Source organism: Poecilia formosa, unplaced genomic scaffold (assembly GCF_000485575.1).
Source record: "Poecilia formosa unplaced genomic scaffold, Poecilia_formosa-5.1.2 Scaffold63, whole genome shotgun sequence".
In the NCBI taxonomy this organism is placed as follows: domain Eukaryota; kingdom Metazoa; phylum Chordata; class Actinopteri; order Cyprinodontiformes; family Poeciliidae; genus Poecilia; species Poecilia formosa.
The window spans coordinates 2035650-2059058 of record NW_006800002.1 but is presented as its reverse complement, the minus strand read 5'-3'; the positions used below and the strand labels follow the sequence as shown (position 1 = coordinate 2059058).

Below are 23409 nucleotides of genomic sequence, written 5' to 3'. Positions count from 1 at the left end.
TGTAGTTATGAATGCTGGTCATCTTAAAGATCTTTCTTTAAATCTTTCCAATAATAAAAATAATAATAATAATAATAAAACAATCAGATCTGTTCTAAAGCTCAAAAAGTTTCAGCAGCACAAGTTTTTCGAATACTTTTCAATCGTGTTCTGTTCCAACTTTCATGGAAGCGTTTCACTCGGCGCTGAGGCGGTGCGCCAGCTGACTGGAAAATCCAGGCTGGCGTTGTCATCCACAGAGTCCTACTGCTACCAACACAACTGCTATTCTTCTGTCACAGTTAGTAGATTTCACACTCTACGCAAGAGGAACCTTTATGTAACAAAGCCTTTTATCTATTTTATTTATTTTTTTTCAGTTTTAAAAATGAACACACTGGTGATCTAACACGGTTACACAGCCACACGGGAAGGTGAAATTAAAAACACTGACACACACCCACACCGACATCATGAGATTTAGCTTCATGTCCCTCTTCCCTGCTCCCGTCGTTCATCAAAAACAAAACAAAACAAAACAAAACAAAAAAGCCCCGCAGCATCATAGTTTGACGGTCAGGAGTAAACAAAAGATACATTCATTAATCTGCTGTACAACAATGCAATACTTCCATTTCATTCCCTTTAGCCTAAAAATACCATGTTTCTTTTCTTAGCAATATATCTGATCACTTCTTCTTTTAAAAAAATTACAGAGGAAGTCTTTGTACACCGGAGGGAGGGTGGGGGGTAAGAGAAATCACACGCAAGAAGAAGAAGAAGAAGCAGAAGAAGAAAAAAGAAGATCCCTAAAGAAAAATAAAAAGAGAATACGAGTAGCTTGTGAAAAGGCAGATGGCAAGCCTTGACGCTTTTCCTTTTGTCTTCCGCTTTTTGCGAGATGCCATGGCAACACATTGATGGTTCGCAGAGACAGGAAGTCGGGGAGGAAAGGAGAGGAGAATGTCACGTGGTGTAATCGGCGGCTGTCTATATGAGATTCTGCGGAGAAAGCCAAACAAAAAGTGCGTGCGGTTAGACGAGCAGAGACATTAGCAGGCAGATTACATGGAGAACAGCTGTGGAGATCAAGCCATGTGAAAATCCCTAAAGTGGGGAAGTAATGAAGCTCACATATCATGTTTCCCATTTTTAAGATTTCCTTTCAAATCAGAAATTCGTCTTCACTGAGGAATCAGATCCATTTGTAAGTAACTTGAATCACTTCTAACATTTCTCTGTTTCATGTTCGTTGCTGCTCTTCAGGTGTGCCGGGAAACTTTACATTCTCGTCTAAAGTTGCTCATGTTGCCAATAAAACACTCAAATTAAAAAAAAATAATTTCCTCCTTTATGTGGTGAAAGTCATTTTGGATATAATCATAAAAGTAAATCTTATGCTTTATTTTTGTTTTTAATGTCTAGATCTTGCAACAAGTATTGGAAATTTAATCACACCCTTGAGATCAAAATTTCTGCTCGTTTATAATTGCAAAAAATATCTCAAACTCGGTTTTACCACAAATTTTCAATTTGATTTGTGTCTGGACTTTGACTTGGCCGTCCAGACAGCCTTTCAGTATCTACATACAGGTCCATTTTATTTACGGGGATCAGAGGTGTTATTCGCGATTAATCGATTATTGAAATAATTGCCAACTTATTTAGCAATCGATTAATCGTTAACTGGAGCACACAGCTTCTTAAAGTACAACATATTCAGAGCAGTAATTAAGCCAAAACTGTACAAAAATATACACATGTAGCATTTAAGATGAAAACAATATTGTCTGTAAATATGTTTGGTCCAGAAGTCCTCCAGAGGTTAGTTTCAGATGAACCTGGGTCAAATAACCAGATTGGTCCGACACTGTACTGATGTTAGTCAAGCAGAAAGGGATGAACTTATGTTAGAAATATATTTTTAGCTGCAGATTCATCCTTTGCTACAAATGACTAAGCTTTCCCTTAATGAATGTAATGTAGCATTTTAGGGAATAGAATGTTTAGTTGAAAAAGAAATAAGCATATGTGGTAAAATGGAAAACCTCAGAAAAGTGTCAATTTTTAAAAAATCCAATTAATGACAAGATTGTCAGCAGATAATCCACAAAAACAAATATTTGAGTTAACTCATGCGTAAAGTGTTACAGTGTATCATTTAAACACATTAATACATGCACACTTCACAAAGCTCACTGCTTGCAAAGATGAGATGAATTCGTGGCCGACAATATTTGGATTTCTAAGAAAAAAATGTGTCCAAAGAGCTGAGGAAAACATTTAAAGGTACGGAATACCTTTAAATGAGCTTTAAAAAATTAATGTGCATCAAAACACCCTCATAAATCTGTTCACATACTGCAGCTATGGCAGAGAAAAACCTCACAGTATTAGTGGAATATTACTACATCCTCTCAGCTGAACATCTGTTGTTGGGTATTTTTAAACCACAAACACCATTTTATCTTAAGGCAGCAGAAGGGAAATGTCCTTCTGAAGTTAAACTCGGAATGACTGTCGGTGTAATTAATGTGCTTGATGTATTTTTAATATGTTTATTAAAAGTTTGCAGAGTCTGCAACAGCAGATGAGATTTACAGTGAACCTCAGAGGTCTGCATAATCTAGTTAACAACCCACAATTGTGTAACGTAAAAACAAATGAGAATAATAAATCCTCTCAAAACATTTTCCTATTTTGGAGTAATAAGCTATAAGTGTTGTTCAATTCAACAACGGCAAAGAAGAAGAAAGAAAAAAGACCCTTTAGCTAATACTTTACTGAAGCACCTTTAAATTAATCTACATAATACACATCTATACACATAACATGAATTATAGTAAATCATTTTAGTTAGACATGAAGTACAAATGTCTTGGTACGATTCTCCTGACACGGTTTGCACCCTTCAGCTAAAGTCATAGTTAGCAGAGATGTTGGAATCACTCAGAAGAAAAGTGAAGAAAACTCTCCACAATTACAAATCTATATGTGTGTGTAACAAAGGACAGCAGAGGCAGTCATAAAAAATATGAGGAAAAAGTGTCGAGGTCACAAAGGTGGAATTCTGAAACTCTTAAGTTTCTCTGAAATGGATGAGCAGACAAGACAAATGGTTAGGAAGGAAGGTTGTCAAGAGTCTGACAGGAACACTGACGGCAGAACAGGTTCTGGTTGGGACCATTTGTGTTCTACAAAACTCTCCTGCTCCGTTCACATGACCTGAAAGCTTCATCTGACGAAAGCAAAGCTGAACTTTTTGGGCTAAATATTATCTTTAGGAACTGAGAATTATTTTAAGAAACCACTTCCACAGTGAAACATGTGGAGGAGGTTACCCTTTTTTCAAGGGAAAATTGTTTTTTTTTTTATCGATGATAAAAATATGAACACATAAGAATTTTAGTTTTATTCACCTGTGCATAAAACAAACAAAATTAAGATAATTTATTAAGTTGTCAAGTTAAACAAACATGAACAAAGTAAGTTTCACTTATGTCATTAAATTACTTGTGACCACTTAACTGTTTTTTTTTTAAGTTGGAGAACCATTCTCTTTTTTTCAATATGAGATGAAAACTGAAGTTTTGGGAAGTTCTAGTGGGGCACAGCAAATAAAATAAAAAATAGTGATCATTTAATCTTTTCTTTTCTTTATTTTGTATTTATACATTTTGAGGCTTTTATATGTATGTATTCAATGAAGACGGTGACTCTTATTTTCCTCTCTATGACTTGAGTGTGATTCCCTGCAGGGGTCATGCAGTGGGGAAGGTAAGCATTTTTCAAGTCAGGACCAGTGGCCCCTACGCTCCCCCTCTGGGGGGCGCCACTGCCAAGAGAAGACCGAAGGTTCTTCAGCAAAGTTTAAGTTTAGGGGCAGTGAACAGCCAGGTTTTTGAAGTTGTTTTTTGTATGAATTTCAGTACGTTAACGATAGAACAATATGGAAATAATATACTGTAGTTGGTTCACAGAAATATGTCATTTTAACAGTAATATGTCAAATTTTTTAAAGCCACTGAATTTAAATTTTATACTTCAATCTATGATTTCCATATTGAAAATATGTTTATTGGATAATTGGCCAGTGGACTGAGAGCTGTACTGGATAAAAGAAATAAACTCCAGATCCCATCTTTACTTATTTATTGATAAATATTTATTGAAGACGGGCCTGCTTCCTGCAGAGACTCTTATTGAGTTGATAACAGTTCAGTATCTGCTCTGTTCAGACTTACCTCATCTCTCCTCTGAGCAGCGGCGGCGGGCCGAGGAAACGCCCGTCCCCCCAGGGACCCGTAGCCCAACGTCTGGACCTTGGACAGGACGTTTGGCTGTCCGTATGGGATTACATTCTCATCTGCTGAGGGAAAACAGATCGCTCAAATTTAAAGCGTTTTGGCCCCTGAATGACTGAAAACCGAGATCATTTACCGGAAGCTTCACAACAATATCAAATCAAACCTGCGTGACGTTGCTGCCGGAGCCAGTTTGTCATGCTTTTGTTTCCTTGAATTTTTCTCGATTTTTTTTTTTTTTTACCTTGTGATAACCACTTTGCAAGTCCCCCCCTCTGGGGTGAGGAATCGTCTCCTCGCTTCAGGAGAGCGGGCAAATCGCTTCCCTCTCTTGTTTCGCTGTCTGTTTGTCTGCGACTTGAAACGTCCACAAAGAGCTGCAGGGAGCCGTCTGCGGCGGGAGGGGCCGGCGGAGGGGGAAGCTCTGATTCATCAGCGATGATTAAAAAAAAAAAAACACACACACACACACAAAGAGAATTTTATCTTAAAAAGAATACTCTGACATTTCGGGAAATCTGCTTATTCACTTTCTCGCTGCGAGTTAGATGAGCAGATATCACTTTTGAGGCCGACTTGCTTAATAACGGGACGCAGAGGGGGCTGAGCACCCGTTACCCATGATGCATCATGTTATTTTAGTGACTCCAGCCTCTTTCTGGACCACTGTGTTTTAAAGTGTTTGCACATGGAGACCAGCGATTACTCAGATGGTGAATGTGCCAAAGTCAGATATCTAAAGGAGGGATTCCCTAACTTTTCCATCCTATCATCCTGCAAATACCATTAGCTTCTGAGCGAGGACTCCCTTTGCAAACCAGTAGACAATGTTACAAAATAGGAAGGAAACATTAAGTTTCCTTACATAGCACCTTTTAACCAGTCATTATTACATTTGTTTCCCGTAAATGCTGCTTCATGCTGTTTTTAACAGCAGTGTGAGTCGCAGTGGCGCTGCTGGACGCGGCCTCTGGTCTTTTTCTTGTCAGAAACTTGTGCACTTTGTGCTTGAGGAGCAAAGCAGCTTGATAACTTTGACTGACAGCCAAGCAGAGAAAGGTACGGAAGAGGATTAGGACCACTAAAAATTTAAATTCTGAATTTGTTTTCTCACAATTTTCAAAATTCAAACTCCCGAGACCAAAAGTCAGAATTCTGAGAATGAAGTCAATGAAATTTAGTTTTTTAAGTCGCTCTACTCCTACTACGAGAGATATATATTTTTGAAAAACAATTGATATTTTATGGTTATAAAAAACTATGATTGAAAATCTATGATTAAAACTTTAAAATTCCCTTTTTTAAAAATCTTTTTAGTACATAGGTTCAGGCCGGCAGCGGAGGACACCAGTACCAGTCATCATAAAAAGGCTTTATAACAAATATGTTAAAAAAAGATTTTTAACATATTAAATATTTATAATATTCAACATATTAAAAACTGTTAAAATTACAGTATGTTAAAGTTACATACTGCAGCTCTAACCAGGTAGAGAAGCGCCACATGCATCTATTACACATTACAGCCTGTGACTTATGAAGGCTGCTGGTTGTGCCTGATTTTATTTAAAGGCATCAGAATAAAGAGGATCAAATATTAAAGCAAACCACACTATTCAGATTTAGAAAAAAACAAATGCTTATTTGTCAATCTTCCTAACGTTCCAAGACAGTCTATTGAAAAAAGCTCAAGAGTTCAAAGGGCATGAGAACTTCTGCTACTAAAAATGAAACAAACCTAAGCTGATGGCTGCTGTTTAATTCAAAGAGGTAATAATAAAAGGAGCCATGTTTGTCGGATCTGCTCTAAATAATTTAGAGAATGAGCGGTGTTCTCTTAACTGGATTAGAACTGATTAGTGTGGCTCAGAAAGTACCTGCCGCGTCTCCGTGCCTCTCTCTCCGGCTCTGCCCGTCCCTCGGCGCTCTCTTCTTACTTCTGGGTTTTTGCGCCGCAGCTGTTGGGCTCGACTCGGCAGCCGCAGCGAGAGATTGTCCTGACAAGAGAGCATGCTGACGTCATCCTTTAGGGAAACTTCACACAGAAGCCAAAACAAAACAAAAAAAATCCCCTATGAATAAATGCAACACGATTTACTTTCTGCTGAGTAACAACCGGAAAGCAGATCCTTCGTGACGCGGCGCGGTCGCGTGAGTCCAGCCTTAGCATTCGAATTAATTCAAACTGACCTTTGCCAACGCTTTCTCCCCTGAAATTATCCGCCCACTGGCTGCTGTGGTTGTGCAGATCGCTGCCTTCCAGCACCTTGGTGTTGGTGAATAGATCGGGGTTGGACTGGGACACCTGGCTCTGCTGGTGGCGCACCAACAGGTCAAAGTGCTGGACGCGGGGGCTGTCACCGGGCTGCGGGGCGTCATGCTGAGGCGGAGGCGTTACTTCCTCTGGTCTGTATGGCAGGCCTGACCCCTCCTCCCTGTAAGAGTCCATCAGGTAGGTTCTGGCCGGCAGCGGAGGACACCAGTCATCATCTTCCTCCTCGGAGCTAAACGTCGGGCGGAGAGAAGGCGGCAGGTGAAGGAGTGGCTTTCAGGGAAACACTCTGTCTTCTTGCTGCTGAATTTGGATGAGTGATTCATTTTCAGTAAGATTTTAAAATGTAATATAGGGATAGGGCTGGACGATATGGCTGAAAAACGTATCACGATACAAACGTCTCATATCAATTCATCTAAATAAATATTGATTTGTTTTAAGTATCTGAAATGCTGCCAAATTGGTGCCGTTACCTTTCCTCTTTTATCCATTGTTTTTTGTTTTCTTTAGCAGCGATGAGCCACGGTAGTGAAACATGAAACTGCTGCTGCGTAAGTTACTCAACAAGTTGTTGCTAGGTAACCACAGAGTGAGTGAGTTGATGACTTTCACCTTTCTTAGCTGGCCGCTGGGCCGAGGTTGAGCGGCTAAAGTCTTTCCTCTGCCTACATCTCCCAGAATGCCACGTGGTTCTGGATCTGAGTTCAGTGAATATTCTATATATTGAATATTGAATATTCAATCAGGCATATTATTAATTGATATTGATCACGTGTCTGTTACGATACATATTGTTATTGATTTATTGTCCAGCCCTAATCTTAAGCTTTAAAAGGTTTATTTGAACTCTTGAAGGTATTACACACAACTTTGGGGATCAGCAAGTTTCATTTTTGTGACAATTTCATCGAATCCCCAATTGGTCAGAATTATGTTCACATACAATAAATCGGGGTTGTGCAGCTTTTGTAATTCAATATTCAATTTTGATCCTCTGCCTAACTAAATAAAGAATATTTGTTCTCATTTCATTTCTAGATATGGAAAAAAAAACAGACAACATGTTTTGTATTGAAGTGGATGGATAAGTTTTCTTCCAGAGTATGTTGGCATGTGTTTATTTTATTTCCTATAAGGTTTTGTTTGTATATTCTTAATGTCTGCACATTGCGAGCAAAAATCAAGTGAATATTTTTGCTTTTTGGGGCAATTTTGGCCCACAAAGCTGATTCTGATTGTGTAAAAACACATAGGTGGTGTTGGTGGTTGTAAGAATGACGAAGTATGCCTTTAAATTAACGTGACACTCAATGCGACTGATGACAGAATGTAAATGTGTTCTGACTAGAAATGAAGGAGCAAAAGACATAAAAAATTAGCCAAATATTTCCAATGTAAATCATTTTTTTAAACAACTGATTAACGCAGCAGCGTCCTGCTGTTTTCACAGTACATGTGGATTGCAGTGTCTCTTGAAAGCAGGGCAGATGTAATTTAAATAGTGTCCTCAGGCTGAGCCGTAGAGGAGAGGCCGTGTTTGACCCGACATGGAAAGAATAATAACACATGCAAGCAAAGTGTGCAAGCGGCTCGACCTTCAAAACCCACGCTGCTGCGTTCTTTGGCGTTTTTCGGCATTCTGCAGGTGCAGGTGATGAATCCTGACTCCTCTTCCCAAACAATCTGATTTTATTTGAGATATTTTCCTATGTTTCCTGAAGAAATACTCTTTTTTCAATGCACACATTCAGCATTCAAAATGAAACTGTGCCACACAGCAAAAAAACACAAAATCCTACTAAATATGTTTGGTCTAGTTTCTAGTGTAAACAACTTGATATGCTTGATATAAGTAACTTTTCAGCAAGATATGGAAGCTTGATTAAGGTCAATATTTCTTAATATTGATTTTAAAAAAGCTCTAGTTCCACTAGCAGATTATTTCACTTATAGCTTGGGGAAAATGTCTTGAAATAAGTGCAATAATCTGGAACCTGGATATTTTAAATCAATATTAAGGCATTCCTGACTTAAAACAAGCTTATATTTATTGCTGGACAGTTTCTTGGAAGTTAATTTTGTCTTATTTCAGGTAGAGGTGGGTATTTATTGTATCGTTTATCATGAAAAATTTCTTGTCGTAATAAAAAGTCTTTACTTATCACTGTCACATACCGATAGATTTCTGTTGATGTTTAAAAAAATATATTAAAATTTTCTTTTTGACATTTTCTCCAGTGTTTTTTCCACTGAGACATCAGACAAATATCAGTAGATTCAAAAATAAGATTAAACAAAGTCTCTATGTGTAATTTAGTGACATAAATCACGCCTCTTTAAGTATGTGGCATCTTGAAAAAGCTTCATTTCAATAAGAATGTTTTTCAGGAGCAGTATTTATGCTTGTGGTGCCATGCAGTTACCTAAAAACTGGTAATAAATGGATTTCTCTCATCATTTTTATTATCACAATATTACTACAAAATATAGTGATAAAATTATAAGTCCATATCGCCAATTACAAGTGTACCAAAATATTTGCCCTAGAAACCAAAAATACTTGGTAAGATTTTGTGTTTTTGCAGTTGCATCGCTTTACTTTTCTTACTAAATTATTGCCAGAATATTTGCACAAAACTCAAAAGAGTCCAGTAAACACTTTAGAGCAACCAGGGAGGTCAACAAACGAGCAAAGCAGGAATAAATCAGACACACTGCTCAAAGTTCTCATGAAATGGAAGTAGTAAAGAAGAACGAGAAGACAGGCTCCACCTCCGTGATGCCTGTTGTCATGTCAGCGCCGTCGGGGCTATTTTAATGACGGACGTGTCATTGAAAACGGAAAGCACTAATTCAGCCTGTCAGACGGAGCCTAATGTCATTACAAAAGACACGGCGCAGTCAGAACAGCCTTTCCGATCCCCACCCCGTTATGTCCGCAATCTAATGTGTCAGAAGCGGTTAGCGCGGACGCTCCCCTCCGCCGCCTCGCAGCGCAGTCGCCTCGCCTCGCCGCCGGTAGACACACAAGTGTTAATTTGCAAACTCCTCAGTCCACCAAACTTCACTTAAGCTTTGCTTGACTGCCTTGGCAGCATTGCAGGGCAGCTTTGATGCCCAGCTGCCTTAACGCCATCTGTCAGAGAAGCAGAGCCAGAGGCCTTCTCGCTAATGATAATAAAAAAAAATAAAAATAAAAAATAAAAAAAAACAAACGCTGAAGAGCCAAGTGTTCCTGGAGATATGAGGAGTCTGAAAAATGAACGCGTTGATGAATGCTACCTGTGCTGCGCCTCTTCTTTGTCTGGCTTTGGATGATCTCTGCCCTTGTTGGGCGGAAGAGGAAGTGATAAAACGTCCACCCAGGTGAGAGGAGCTGGCGTGGAGAGGGATCCAGCTGATGCCTGCGAAGCCAGTTTGTCTAATAACAACAAAAACAATAATAAAAACAATAATTATATCATCAATTTCATTTATTGATTCATTCCAGACATGTCACATCTATCCATACATACATACCTATCTACATACACACAAATAACAATACACATAAAACATAAATCCCATCTGAAATGGGGTCGGAGGAACTAACAACTTATTCATAAATACATTTACTTTCCATGCAAACTCTAACTAATCTCATGTGTCTTTATTATTTGTAATTCCTCTTTTTTTTTAGGTTGAGCCATCATTTAGTATCGTTAGTATCATGTTTTTACAGCAGAATCGTTGTTATAACTATTATCTTTATGTCCAGCTTGACAAATGAATAAACAAAAAAATGAAAAAGATATGGATTTTAAAACAGTCCCTCTCTAATGGCTTCCCTCTTTAGCTGACCTCGTTTCATTTTATCCTCAAAACAACACACGAAAGTTTCCATAAGCAAAAATTACGAGAATTAGATTCGTTGGCGGCATGAAAAGCTGCATAAATTGAACTAGCAGCTGTTTGAATAAACCAAACAAAAACTACTTAAATAGCTATTTTTTTAAGGCGTTTCTGCACAGCTTTAAAAGCTTTTACAGGAATTTCTGAAGGTAACTTCTCTTATTACTCAGTGTTTGCATGTGGATGTGATTGGGAGGAGATTATGAGTAAAAACGACTTAGGCTCATTTGAGCTTTTGAAAGGCTTCTTCACTTAAGGTTGGATAAAAAGAAATGGATATTTAAAAGAAGACTTGGAACAAGACAATTTTGAAGCTGTTTATTTTGCCCCATTGAAGGTCACTCCCACAGCTGTTAGTTCAAAATGTGAACAGATCAGGAGGATGATGCATCTCTCATTTCCTGTAACAGGTCTTTGCTGATTTTTTTTTCTTTTTGAATGGTGGTGATAGCTTCACCTCACTCTGCCAGTTGTTTTTGTCCAGTGTGCTCCCTGTCTGACATCTCAAGGTTTCACAGATAAGACAGAATATGTGCGGTAAGAGCAGAAGCTGCTCAGGGAAAATGTTCGACTGGCAGAAGACTCAGTGGACCATCGATCGAAACCATTTCAAAAGGTTGAAAGAAAGTCGGTGGATTTCACAACAAATAGATGGTTTTTGAAAACAGAAATAAATCGGATTGTACCAAATTCTGTGTTATTAATTCCTTTCAAAATGATGGTAAGAGACAGTGCAGAGTTGTGTCTGGTCAGGACACAACTCTGACCAGTATGTAGTACAAATTGTACTACATACAATTTGTATGTAGTACAAATTATCTAATAATTTGTACTACATACAAATTATGTAGTACGACTCTACATAATTTGTATGTAGAGTCGTACTACATACAAATTATGAAGGAGGGGAACAAGCAGGACTTTTCCTTATTTAAGAAATAATTTAAAAGAGACCTGAATCACGATGACAAGACCCATTACTCTGGTTGACATCTGGGATACTTTTGCTTTATTTTATAACATTGATGCTCTGCTGTGGGTAAATTCCCTGTCCACAAGCACCATCACAAGATTTTGGTGAGAAAAACAAATACTTTTATAAGATTGTCTTAAAGTGGAGATTTTTAAAAATGAAGTGGCTCTCTGAAACTAGCTTAGCCCTAGCTTAACGTTACCTTGTTTATTGAAATGACAAAAAAAAAAGAAAAAAAAAGTGTTGCATCCTGACAAGTTCACCTCTCAATGTCAAGAAGAAAAGTACAAAGTGAAAGTTTTGGTCTGGCCCAGTCAAAGTCTGGATTTTTAACGTGAAATGCTATGACATAATAACTGAGGTTTTCATGTTCAAAAACCCTCCAATAATTTTGGAACAAAATTTCTCAAATACTTTTACCACATGTGATTGAATCCTTCTCATTGTAATTACTCAAGTAAAGTTTTTCTATTATATTTTTTAAATAAACCTTTAAATCTCAGTAGGTACATTTTACAAAAATATGTTTTTTAAATTTTTCAAAACTGTTACAGTCTTCCGAAAGATACACATATAATTTGTCAAATAAAAAAAAAACTACTCTTCCTTCTCCCTGTGGTTCTACTGCCATCTACAGTAATGCTCCAGTCCCAGTCAGAAACAACCAATCAGAACCAGGAGGAGTGACCTAGCGCACACTTGTGCACTAGGTCACACTTGTACACAGTCACACTTGTGTATGTGCTGCTCAAAGTGCTAATGGCAGAGAAACAATAACTACTTATCTGCCATCATTGGTGACCATGCTAACTAACCTGTGCATTCAAAGCATATTCCTTTTAGAGGAAGAAGCTGTTGTGCAGCAGGGAGCAATGTGGAGGGTGTAAGTAGAGTGTACACAAACATGACTGACAGCGCTAAGACCCTCCCCCTGGCTCCGATTGGTTGTTTCTGAATGGGGTGTGTATTCCTGCAGATAGCTATAGGACCAAAGCAGAGGACATTAATCTTTTCACAGATTATTTTCAGGACATAGAAAAATGTGTAAAAACATCTATTTTTAGAAAGTTACCTACTGCCACTTTCAGTGCAACAAAACAAGGAGTTTGTATTGGGGAAAGTACTGACCGTTGCTTTTCTTGGTGTACTGGAGTTTGGCATATTCTGAGCCCGACTGGCCAGACTGGATGGTCCAGCGGTCCAGGTCCTGCTCCAGGCCCAGAATCCCAGCACTGGACAGCACCGGGTTGCTGCTGTAGGGGTTTGGACCCTGGTTGAAGGGAACACTGGAGTAGGTGTCATAGTAAGCCAGCAGGTCGTCCTCAGCCGCAGTGTTGATGGTGCTGTAAATGGGGCTGTCGTTGGATGCCGTGCTGCGCTTCTCCGTCTGACTGGGGTAGTTGATGATCCCAACGGCTGGACCGGAGGAAAAAACGACAAACAATGAGTTACACTCTCAGCTACAGCCCTCTGTGCTCCTAACAGGCCGTTTCACCTGCATATTTAGCTTCCGAGGGCTCTTACAGTTATAATATCTTTCTGAGTCCAGTTTTCCAGAGCAGCAGTTGACGAAGTCTTTGCTGTGAGTGAGGTTCGGAGTGGGCCAGGAGTCTGCCAGCCAGGGGTAATTGCCCATATTTGACCCCAACAAGCCAGGCCTTGAGGGAGTGACAGGTGAGAGCGTGTTAGCGCTATTTCTATTAAACCCAGAGTGTCTCTTATCATGTGAATCAAACCTTAAAGAAGAGTTTACCCTCCATTGATGATTCCAGATCCTTCACTGTGAGCAAAGCCAACTGCAAAAGGAAAAGAAAAAAGAAGAAGAGTTACAATATAAATCATGTTTGACAGCGGAGAAGAGAAAGCTTTCGCCTTAAGACATCTGTTTTTTTTTTCTTTCCTTCAAAGACTCTAAAGAGAACAAGTGTGTTTAGCCCTGTATCATTACACTTCACAGTACATTCAAATAAAAGCAGGTAATTAATTTCTATGAAAACACACTTCTGACCTAAATACGCTCAGAGACACACGATGGATGGATATACACTGAAACAAAAAGGAGGCGGCCACGCAAAATCATAAGATAATCTAAATCACAATAATATAACACTTACATAAAACTTACATAAAACCATACTACATGTGCTTCTGAACGCATTAGGAAGTGATCAAACGATGTGTTTTCACTCACACCCCAAGGCTTTGTTCTAAATCTGTACCGCTGCGGCTTTATTCTCTGCTGCCTTCAGTCGCACAAGCTTGTGAGCTCGGATAATAAATACATTTAAATGAACTGTGGATTAGATTAAAGTGCAGGATTTGTTTTTTTGCAAAAGCACACATCTGAAATTGAAAGCATTCATCACCATACAAGATGTTCCCCCCGGCCCCCAGAGGTGCGTCAGGAAGTTTGTCACTGTCACCGGGTTGAGCAAAAACAAACTGTGAACTGCTTAATCCGTTTTTTTCTCCACGTTTCGTCCCATTTTGTCAGACGTGGCGACTTTGAGGAGTGGATTGATGACGCTGGGTAGTCATCTTTGTTTGTCCGAAGCGGAACAGGGGGTTTGTACGGAACCGGCTGCCTCACCTGCCGGCGTGTACGCGAAGGATGTGGTGTAGTGGCCCAGCTGCTTCCTCCTGCGGTGCCGGCAGTACAGCAGTCCGCCAGAGCCCATCAGAACCAGCCAGGCGGCCACGCCCAGCCCCGCGATGAAGGCCGGCTGGCGGATAACGCTGGCGATCTGCTCCGCCATGCTGAGCTCTCCGCCTTTCTTCACCTCCACCGGCTGTTGAGCTGAAAGACAAAACATCCCCCCAAAAAAACAAACACACAAGGTCAAACTGTTGAATGATAAAGGTTTACTTTGAATGGATGGGTTTCCTACACCGTCAGGAATTTGGTTTTAGGAATTTTAGTCAAGTTAAGTTTACAAGTGCAGCACATATCAGCAACAGGGCATTTCAAAGTACGAATTTCAAACCGTATGAACAAAATATAGTAACCAACTGTGAAACACCAAACGTTACATTTTGTCAAATACCATCATCAAAATCTTCAAGCAAATATCGTTACCTTTGTATAAAGTAAAAGCTTTGGGCCGCTATTTTAGGAACGTCACTACATGTTGTTCAATGTTCCCCACTTACTACTAATCAAAGACAGGTTTTTATCCTTGATTTAAAGACCCTAAAGCAGATGTTTTAGCATCTTTGCAGTTTTCTGGAAGTCTGTTCCAGATTTGTGGTGAGTAGAAGCTGAATGTTGCTTCTCCATGTTTGGTTCTGGTATTAGCATTATCTTAAATATGGACATGAATTTACTTGTCCTGACATGTCAGACTGTGTTGAATTTCATCCATCCAGCCACTATTGTACATCTAAATTTTGCAGGTTTTACATTAAAAGTCTGAAATAATCAACTAGTAAAATTTTGTATTTGTTGCGTTAAAGCAGTGTTTCTCAAACTTTCTTAGGCCGAGGAACACTACCCCTTTTAACAAATACTCAACCTAATTTGAAATTGCCCCCATAATAACACTTTTTAATGTATACATGAAACAAACAAACAAACAAACAAACAAAAAAAAAACAACAACTTTGCTACAACTGTTGTTGTCCTCTAACAATGTTCTAGAGCTAACGGTGGTTGGGTTATACCAGTCATATACAGAAATTACCTTTTGTGAAAAATATGAAGGCTTTTATTAAATATTGTACAATAACCGAAAAGAGAGATGTAACTTCTATCATGAATATAAATTAGCCAAAATCCCAAATTACATGAAATACTGCTACTTCCGGTGGGCGCCGGAAGTAAGACCCATAATCTTTCCCAGTAAGGTAGAAAAATAATTTCCCCAGTAAGGTAGATAGAATGTTCATTTCCAATGGTGTCAATGACATCAGCAGTGATGTCATCGCTCTATGATATCACAAGGGAATCTCTCTCTTGAATGTAGCTCACAGAGAGTTTTCTCTGATCTGTTCCACAGTTCTATCGCGACAGATCACTCTTCAGAGCACGTTCGAAATCGATTCCAGATATTACACGCCGTTCAGAGAAACGAGAATTTACCAGTCATGAAGCAACGACAGACTGCTTTTGAACATGAAGCTTTTCCAGCTGAGCTTTCATGGGTCGACATGGTGGACCTCAACATCCAAGTAGACTACGACGCTGTCATTTTCCCTGTTGAAGATGACAGCGACAGCCCCATTGAGCCGGAAGATGAATCAGAGATCCAGGGGGAATCAAGTCCTTCCGGCGTCTTTGAGAGTCCAACATCTTTGGAAATCGAGCAGAAAACAACACCCTCTTCTGACTTCGAGATTACCCCCTCAGTGGAAGTCATGGAAGAGACAAACCAACACGTCAAAGATCTCACAAAGCAGGTAGACGATCTTAAAACAGAATTGCAGAATAAGATTTTTGAACTCCATAAGGAAAGAGACCAAAGGGTTGCATATCAGGCTGAAGTCAAATCACAGCAGGAGGAGATTCAAAAACTGCAAACAATGTTGGAAAAAGAACGTCACCAGCAAGGCAAACGTGAACATGGAAGAAACGTGGCAGAGATTAAGGATGTGTCAAAAGTTTCTTGCTCTTCCAAAATTACAACTGACAAGAGCATTCTTCAACAGCTGGAGTACTTCAAGAGGGAGGCTGAAAAATATGCCTCCCGCAATAAAGGTCTAATAGAAGTAATGGTTGAAGAATACAGAGTGAGACTTAAATATGAGGAGCAGCTCAAAAGTCACACTGAGCAAGCTTCCAAATTTAAAGCTCAGGAAGAAATGGTGAAAGCTCTGCAGGGTCAGGTTGCAGACCTGAAGGTGAAGTTGAAACTTGCTCTAGAAAATAACCATCCTAGAGTCCCCACCCAACCAGAGGTCACCCTGCAAACAGAAGGCTCTCTACAAATAGAGGAGACCAAGGAAAGACAGACCTCCAATCATCCAGGGAGATCCGAAGAAAGACGGACCTTGAATCAACCAGGGAAATCCGAGGAAAGACAGACCATCTATCAAACATGGAGGTCTGAAGAAAGACAGACGTCCATGCTACCAACCTCCACAGGTAGTATAGAGGGCCTTCATGTTGGCATTGGCATGAAGGCCAATCTAAGCCCGGCTCGGCCTTTACACCGACCCACACCCAGGTGGTACTAACCTAGGTCACTATCCAAACCCAGATTTTGCCAACACTGGGCATTATGTAAAATTCAACCCTTTACACCAGGGGTGCCCAAAGTCGGTCCTCGAGGGCCAGCATCCTGCATGTTTTAGTTCTCTCCCTAGTAGTAGTAACAACGTCCTCAGCAAGTCAATGTTCTCCTTAGACCTTCTAATGAGCCATCATTTGATGCAGGTGTGTTAAACCAGGGAGAGAACTAAAACAGGCAGGATGCCGGCCCTCGAGGACCGACTTTGGGCACCCCTGCTTTACACAAATTTAGGAAATCAAAACAGACACAGGCAAATAAATTCATTTCCCTTCATTTTAGTAGCTGCGACTTTGCCTAACCCAGACATTTTCCCTAACCCTAACCAATGCTAGTCTATTCCTAACCCTAACATTAACTAAACCTTAATTCACATCTTACCTCTAAACATTACCCCTGACCCAAAGCAATGAGTTCATCATATTAAGACCGGGCCTTGGTCCTAATATGATGGACATAATATGACACTGTACATATAATGGTGCATTCACACCAAACACGTTTTGAGCATCAGGCACGTCTGGTTTACATTCAAACTCTATGTGGAGGCGCGTCGAGGGCTATCGCGGCGCTCTTCAAGCGTCAAGCGTGGCGCCATTTGAACCGTTGGGAGCGTATGACGCATCTAGCGCATCCAACTCTCCACATAGATACAAATTTTCTCACTTTAAAAAAGCGGCAGTTGGTGTCAGTTACACTCTAAGGTAGGCAGTTGGAAATTTCGCTCGGTTTTCGCTTTTTACGTCACCATCGTAACTCCGATCCCCAATAAAAATAACAGCCCTCATGGCGGGAATGAGCCGCACGTTTTGATACCATTTTTGTGGCTTCGCAAGGCAGTCACTGCCCTTCCCTATGTAATGCTGCGGCAGGCCCCAAAAATAGACTTGAGTTGCTTTTGGGAAAAACAAATATTTTGTATCGTAACAGTGTTCAAAAACCAAAGCTCTGCAACTCACCCTGACAAACTTTCCACCGTTTTCTTTTTAGTGACACAGTCTTAAGCCATTTAGCCATTATTATCACACAAGGCTTCGGTAAGCTAGCTGTAGCGTCACACTTTGAACTCGCTTCACCGCAAATAAACGGTCATTTATTTAGAGGAGGTACGTGCAGTACCTTGCGGACCACAAGGGGGCAGCCGCGGGCCACCATTGGTCCGGAGACCACAGTTTGAGAAAGACTGTGTTCAAGGAGTGCAACGATTAAACCCTGATTTAACAGTGTGTTATTTAAGCGATACAGGCTTTAAGCACAAAAGGCTTTGGATAAAGTTTTCTCTCTCAGTTGACAGAACAGAACATGTGTGTGGCACGCAGAGACTGTGTAGAAAAGAGAGCAAGGAAATAGCAGCGGTAGCAGCTAGGAATGATCAGACTTCTCTAACATAAACATAAATGTCAAAGTTGAAGGCGACGAAGGCTCAACGGAAAGCCGAAACACCTTAACCAGCGTAAACAAACGAATAAATAAACGAACATCTCTGACATGTCTTGATGACAGCAGTAGTGGGAATAAATTGCGCAAGAATCACAATGGACGCTCTATTCTACCTCCTGATCCGTGTCAGATTGGTGTAAAAGAAAAACAACAACAATAAAAACAAATATATAATGCCACAAAGTCACAGACAACTCTCTAAATCTGTTTTCACACCAGACCTTGAGCTGAAAACACGATGTGCAGAATGTGTCCACTGTTTGTTTAAGTTCAGTCACCTCTGGTGCCACGAAGCACAAGCATCTCCAGCTTTAAAGCATCTCTCTGCACATCTAAATACAAGCTTATTGTAGAGAAAATACATCATGTTCCAGATGAATATGCCCACAGAGAACATTTGCAGTAGCATCATTAATGCAGCTACTCTATTTTAACCAAGGACGCAAAACGACAACATGTCCCAGAAATCCCAAGCAAGAATTTAGTATTTATTTGCAGAAAATGAGAAATGGTGAAAATATCGAAAAAGATACAACGCTTTCAGACCTCAAATAATGCAAAGAAAATCAGTTCATATTCATTTAGAAAAACAGCAATATTTTAACTCAGGAAGAGTTAAAATATTGTAAAAAAGAACAATATTTTCTTTTTTTGTAATCTATTTCAGAAAGTGAAATTCACATATTCCATAGATTCATTACACATGGAGTGAAAGATTTCAAGCTTTCTAATTCTTCTTCATTTATCAATGACCTTCTGCAGCTTATCCTGGTTGTAAACTTTGTCATCAAGTGTCTGCTGGGCCGCTGACTGAAGCCAGCAGTCTAAATCTCTGTCCTGAAAATCACTTTTGTTGTCATTTTTCCGAGAAACCGAATTTTGGGCTTCAATTTGAAACACACGAATCTGTGCGTGACGAACATCTGTAATATCAGCTTTTCGATTTCATTACAGAGAAAATGTGTTCGTCTAATTTGCTGAGATGCACCTGCATGTGAGATTTGATACATTGAGACGTAATGGCTTTTCAAAAATTCAGCCGCCGCATCTCTTTGTAGCAGCAGCAGCGGCGGCGTCCTTTTTCCTCTGGATGGTGACAACCGCAGAATACAATGTGTCTGGACTTTAACAGGAATGGAGATTTCTGCGACTTCCCACTGCCCGTCTACTGAAATCCAATTAATCAACGCAACATAGAGGCGGGAATGGATGTAACACTTCATCAGACTATGGCTGTAAGAAGCTCTGGGTTTCTAAAAACTAATAAAGACTGAGGAGAAACCCCAAATCAGAGACCAATCATGAAAATATGTTTTCAATGCTGAGTGTGAGCCTGGTTATATGCCATGAAGTAATTTCTCTCAAAGGTTTGGTTTATTTTTCCATTCCATATACTAAAATAAAATGGTCGGACTGAGCAAAGCAGTATTTTATTAAGTTTGATAATCCATTCAATTAAATATGAAAAAAAAAAAAAGTTAGAGAGAGGCAGGAGAATATAGGAGGTAGCATTGATGTGTGGAGAATTTTCTCTTCGTTATCACAGTCAGGCAGAAATAAGGCTGGACTTATTCTACTGCTTTGGTGAACATCTTAAGAAACTAATGTGTAAAAGAATCTCTGTTAAGATTTAATCTAAGATGTACTTCTGCTTACGTGTTATGGCCATTATATATAAAAAAAACAAAGAGAAGTAAATTTCAGCCCAGAAAAAGTTTGATATTTTTAGATTTATCTCAAAGATTTTCTAGAAACAACAAAAACAATTCTAACCTTAGAAATTACACGTCTTTACACGGTTTTCCATTAGACTGAAGTAGAAGTTTAACAAAACAAATATTTTAACATTTTTATCACGCTTATGAGGCCACACATTCAGACCTCTGCTTGCTTCCACACAACCCCTAACACACTGACAGAGGAAACACTACATGACAGACAGACAGCTAGACAACTCAGTGACAGCTGGATGGAAAGGTAGGCAGCAAAAGATATGGTTTCATAGCAGAATGCAAATTGCTCACATCCATCCTAAGCAATGGTTAGACTTCCCAAAATTACACTGTACACTTCGTGGCAGGTTTAACACACTACCTGAAATATTAAGCTTCCTGGAAAACTTGAGAAGACAAATTAAAGCAATTTAACTTAAAATCTCTCAGGACTGTCAGAAGATTTACAGTTTGAAGAAAATATTAGGATGAATTAAAACGTGACATGATATATGTGGAGGTTTGACTGATTCCTGGCTTTAATATAAATGGATCATTTTCAGGTTTAGAAGCAAAAGAATCCAACCTCGATGTTTTTCTGTTTCGTGTTTCACAGAAAACATACTTTAAATAAGTTTAAGGGTTTTTTTTTGTTTCATAGAAATAGATTTCAAAAAGAGAATGAACCACAAATCTTTGACAAACCTCCAGAAAACTGCAAAACAGCCGAAACACAATCAATGTTAAAAATTAATCTGTTTAGATTTGCCTTTGATTCATAACAACTGGAACGTTGATTATGGTGATTATTATTCTTGATGAATTTAATGTTGGCATTTGACAAAATGTAATGCTTATTGCTTGTTTCGTAGTTGGTTATTGTATATTATTATTATTGTAAAGAACTTTGAACTGCTTTATTGCTGAAATGTGCTAAATCTGACTTACATTTTTAATCAAAAATTAATATTAAAACGAATAAAACAAGCTTTGTGCTCATCTGCAGTAAACGTGTTTATTCGTACCATCTTATTTAATCATTCTCCCAAGATTTGAAGAACCTTCTTGAAAAGTAAAATGAGTAAATATTGTCAGAATTAATGTTTCTGTTTAGTTTAAGAATTAAATAAAAGTGGAAGCAAATTACCATAATAGGTCTTTAAATAATGTGTCATATTCTCCTTTTTAACATGATAAACAGAGGTGTGGACATGATGGAAATCCACCATAAACCCCTCAGAATACTCCTAACTGGAATATCTAAATACTTCTCCAGGATGATAACTGTATAAAATGTTTCTGATTGGCATGTGGAGGGATGTGTCACTAGAGTTATTTTGCAGTCTGCCAGAAGTCGTCAGTCGGATTTTGTCACTCCAGTTTCCAGCGCCTGCAAACAAACACCCAGAGCTGCTCCGCATATATATTCATCTCCATAATTTGTCAACACGCTATGTTTGGAAGAATTTGAAGGAAAACATCAAGTAAACACGAGGCCACTGCTTCGAATATAAAAAGATCTTTTTTTTTTTTTCCTCTCAGTTTGAATTCTCAACTAACATCTTTCACACCCCAGAGAAGAGTGATAATCGCACACCGCCCTGTTTTTAACCTGCTCAGCGACGCTCGGAGGACGGCTTTCACCCGGGGTAAACTCAGCCTGCTGGGAGTGCATCCTGCCATATTCTGCAGAGCATTGGCGGCTGCAACGGTTTGAGTGACTCACCGACAAGCAGGCTGACAGGCAGACTCACAGCGCCCACACCCAGACTGGTGACAGCAGCCACCGCCACCGTGTACTGGACGTCAGGCAGCAGACCCGTCAGCAGGATGGACAGAACGGAACCGTCCACCGTTCGGTTTATCTGACTCTCCACGTCGCCGGACAAACACCAGATCTGAGAAGAGACGAAGATGAGCAGGAGTTAATGTTTGCTCCTTCAGTACGAGACAAGGCGGCTCTGGTTGTGACGGGTTTGAAAAAGGAAAAAAAAAAGGACATAGCTTTTAACTCTGAGCTTTTTGTGCTTTCATATATGGATAGAGCAGAGAATAAAAGATGAAACCAGAGAGAATCTCAGGAATTTTCATGCTGTAAATGTGGAAGTTTTAGGTCAACAAGTGGCTGAATCTTTCCAGATTAAAGCTGCATTATGTAACTTTTATAAATAAATAAAAAAGAAAAGTTTTCTTACTTATTTGGTAAAACGGTTTGCTTAACATGACAGAGATAATCTGCAAAAACAAATCAAGATCCTATGCCTTCTCCCGGATATCCTACTGCCATCTGCAGAAACATACCACTTCACCAGAAAGAACAAATCAGAGCCCGGAGGAGGGTTTTAGTGCTGTCAATCACCTCGTGTAAGTGCTATGTCCCACAATGCCTAATTACAAACATTTAAAAGAAACTTTAAAAACTTTAAATAGCTCTTCTTCCACATTGCAGTTGTGCGCTACCTTGTGTTAATCTAACACATAAACCAAAAACATCCGTTGGGATTTAGCTGGGATTTTAAGAGTGAAAACATTAAAAAGCTAAAGTGATGTGTATACTTTTGCCAGGGTCCATTTCAGCCAATTTTCTTTTATATTTATCCTAATCAAGCTCTTTAAATTGAAAGCAAAATTTAGCTTGAAGAAAACAGAATCAAAACTTCTTGAATGATATCATTCCTCATCGACCAATTCAGTCGATAAGGCCTAATTCTAACTGCAGAATTTCTTATCTGATAGGAAACAAAAAACAGAAAGAATAGAAAGGCTTTTTGTCCCGCTTTTGTAAATTAATCAGCCCTAATTTTGTCATGGAAATTTTTATCAGTAACATAGCGACCGCAACTCAGATTCTTTCCAGCGTCTGCTATATATAATCTGCATATCTATCTACATTGATATTCAGGAAGCGACTCTTTCATTAATTAACCTTTTATAAAGTTCTGCAATGAAGTCGCTGAAGGTTATAATGAACATCTGTGCCGCAACACCAAGCTATCTATTTGGAACGCAGTGCTTTTTTATATTTAAGGCTTTGATTAACAAATGCAGCACATGGTTCCTTGGAAATGAGAAACTTTACGGGATTTGGTTTGATCCCTGCCTTCTGCTGATAAACATTAAAATGAGCTGCCTTCTGTTTGTTTCTACGTGTGTTGGCAGATGGAAAGAATACGTCAAAAACGATAGAGTTGAACTTTTTCCTGGATTAGCAGCCTGGTGATTAGTAATCAGTGTTGTGCTAATGCTAATGGACAGACAATCAGGACTCTGTTTTTTTCTCTCTCGTTCTCCGCTCACCAAACAGATGACAGGAACAGTAAGTGTTTAGCAGACAAACTGATGACAAAACAAGAACTGGCAGCACACGAGCAGCAAAAGAGTCATTACTAATTGTTAATTACAAATCAGTGTTTTTCACAACCATCTCAACAACAGCTCTGTACACCTCTGAGTAAAGCNACACGTCAAAGATCTCACAAAGCAGGTAGACGATCTTAAAACAGAATTGCAGAATAAGATTTTTGAACTCCATAAGGAAAGAGACCAAAGGGTTGCATATCAGGCTGAAGTCAAATCACAGCAGTAGGAGATTCAAAAACTGCAAACAATG

The 23409-nt window shown here is 39.3% G+C and overlaps 1 protein-coding gene across 4 annotated transcripts; it reads right to left on the bottom strand.

Moving 5' to 3' along the window:
• Positions 1-310: 310 nt before the first annotated feature.
• On the bottom strand, positions 311-21726 carry LOC107836495 (roundabout homolog 3-like). 4 transcript variants are annotated; one of them, XM_016672615.1, is made up of 11 exons: positions 21526-21726; positions 14013-14219; positions 13176-13218; positions 12947-13080; positions 12551-12838; positions 9841-9979; positions 6474-6787; positions 6161-6280; positions 4528-4707; positions 4224-4348; positions 311-981 (listed from the first exon to the last, which is right to left on the bottom strand). In XM_016672615.1, exons 2-11 carry the CDS (start codon positions 14176-14178, stop codon positions 970-972), a joined length of 1521 nt encoding a protein of 506 aa, XP_016528101.1. In that variant the 5' UTR covers positions 14179-14219; positions 21526-21726; the 3' UTR covers positions 311-969. The 4 variants fall into 4 exon arrangements, with proteins under 4 accessions (XP_016528101.1, XP_016528103.1, XP_016528104.1 ...); XM_016672617.1 differs by having other exon boundaries at positions 4224-4345; positions 21526-21725; XM_016672618.1 differs by lacking the exon at positions 4528-4707 and having other exon boundaries at positions 4224-4345.
• Positions 21727-23409: the final 1683 nt, after the last annotated feature.

Bases quoted from the DNA above. Each gene is read 5' to 3' on its own strand.
- LOC107836495 (XM_016672615.1), bottom strand. From the start codon at position 14,178: ATGGCGGAGCAGATCGCCAGCGTTATCCGCCAGCCGGCCTTCATCGCG. The intron at 13,219-14,012 runs GTGAGGCAGCCG...TTCCTTTTGCAG, and splicing joins CTTCGCGTACACGCCGGCAG to TTGGCTTTGCTCACAGTGAA. The intron at 6,281-6,473 runs GTCAGTTTGAAT...CTCTCTTGTCAG, and splicing joins GGGAGAAAGCGTTGGCAAAG to GACAATCTCTCGCTGCGGCT.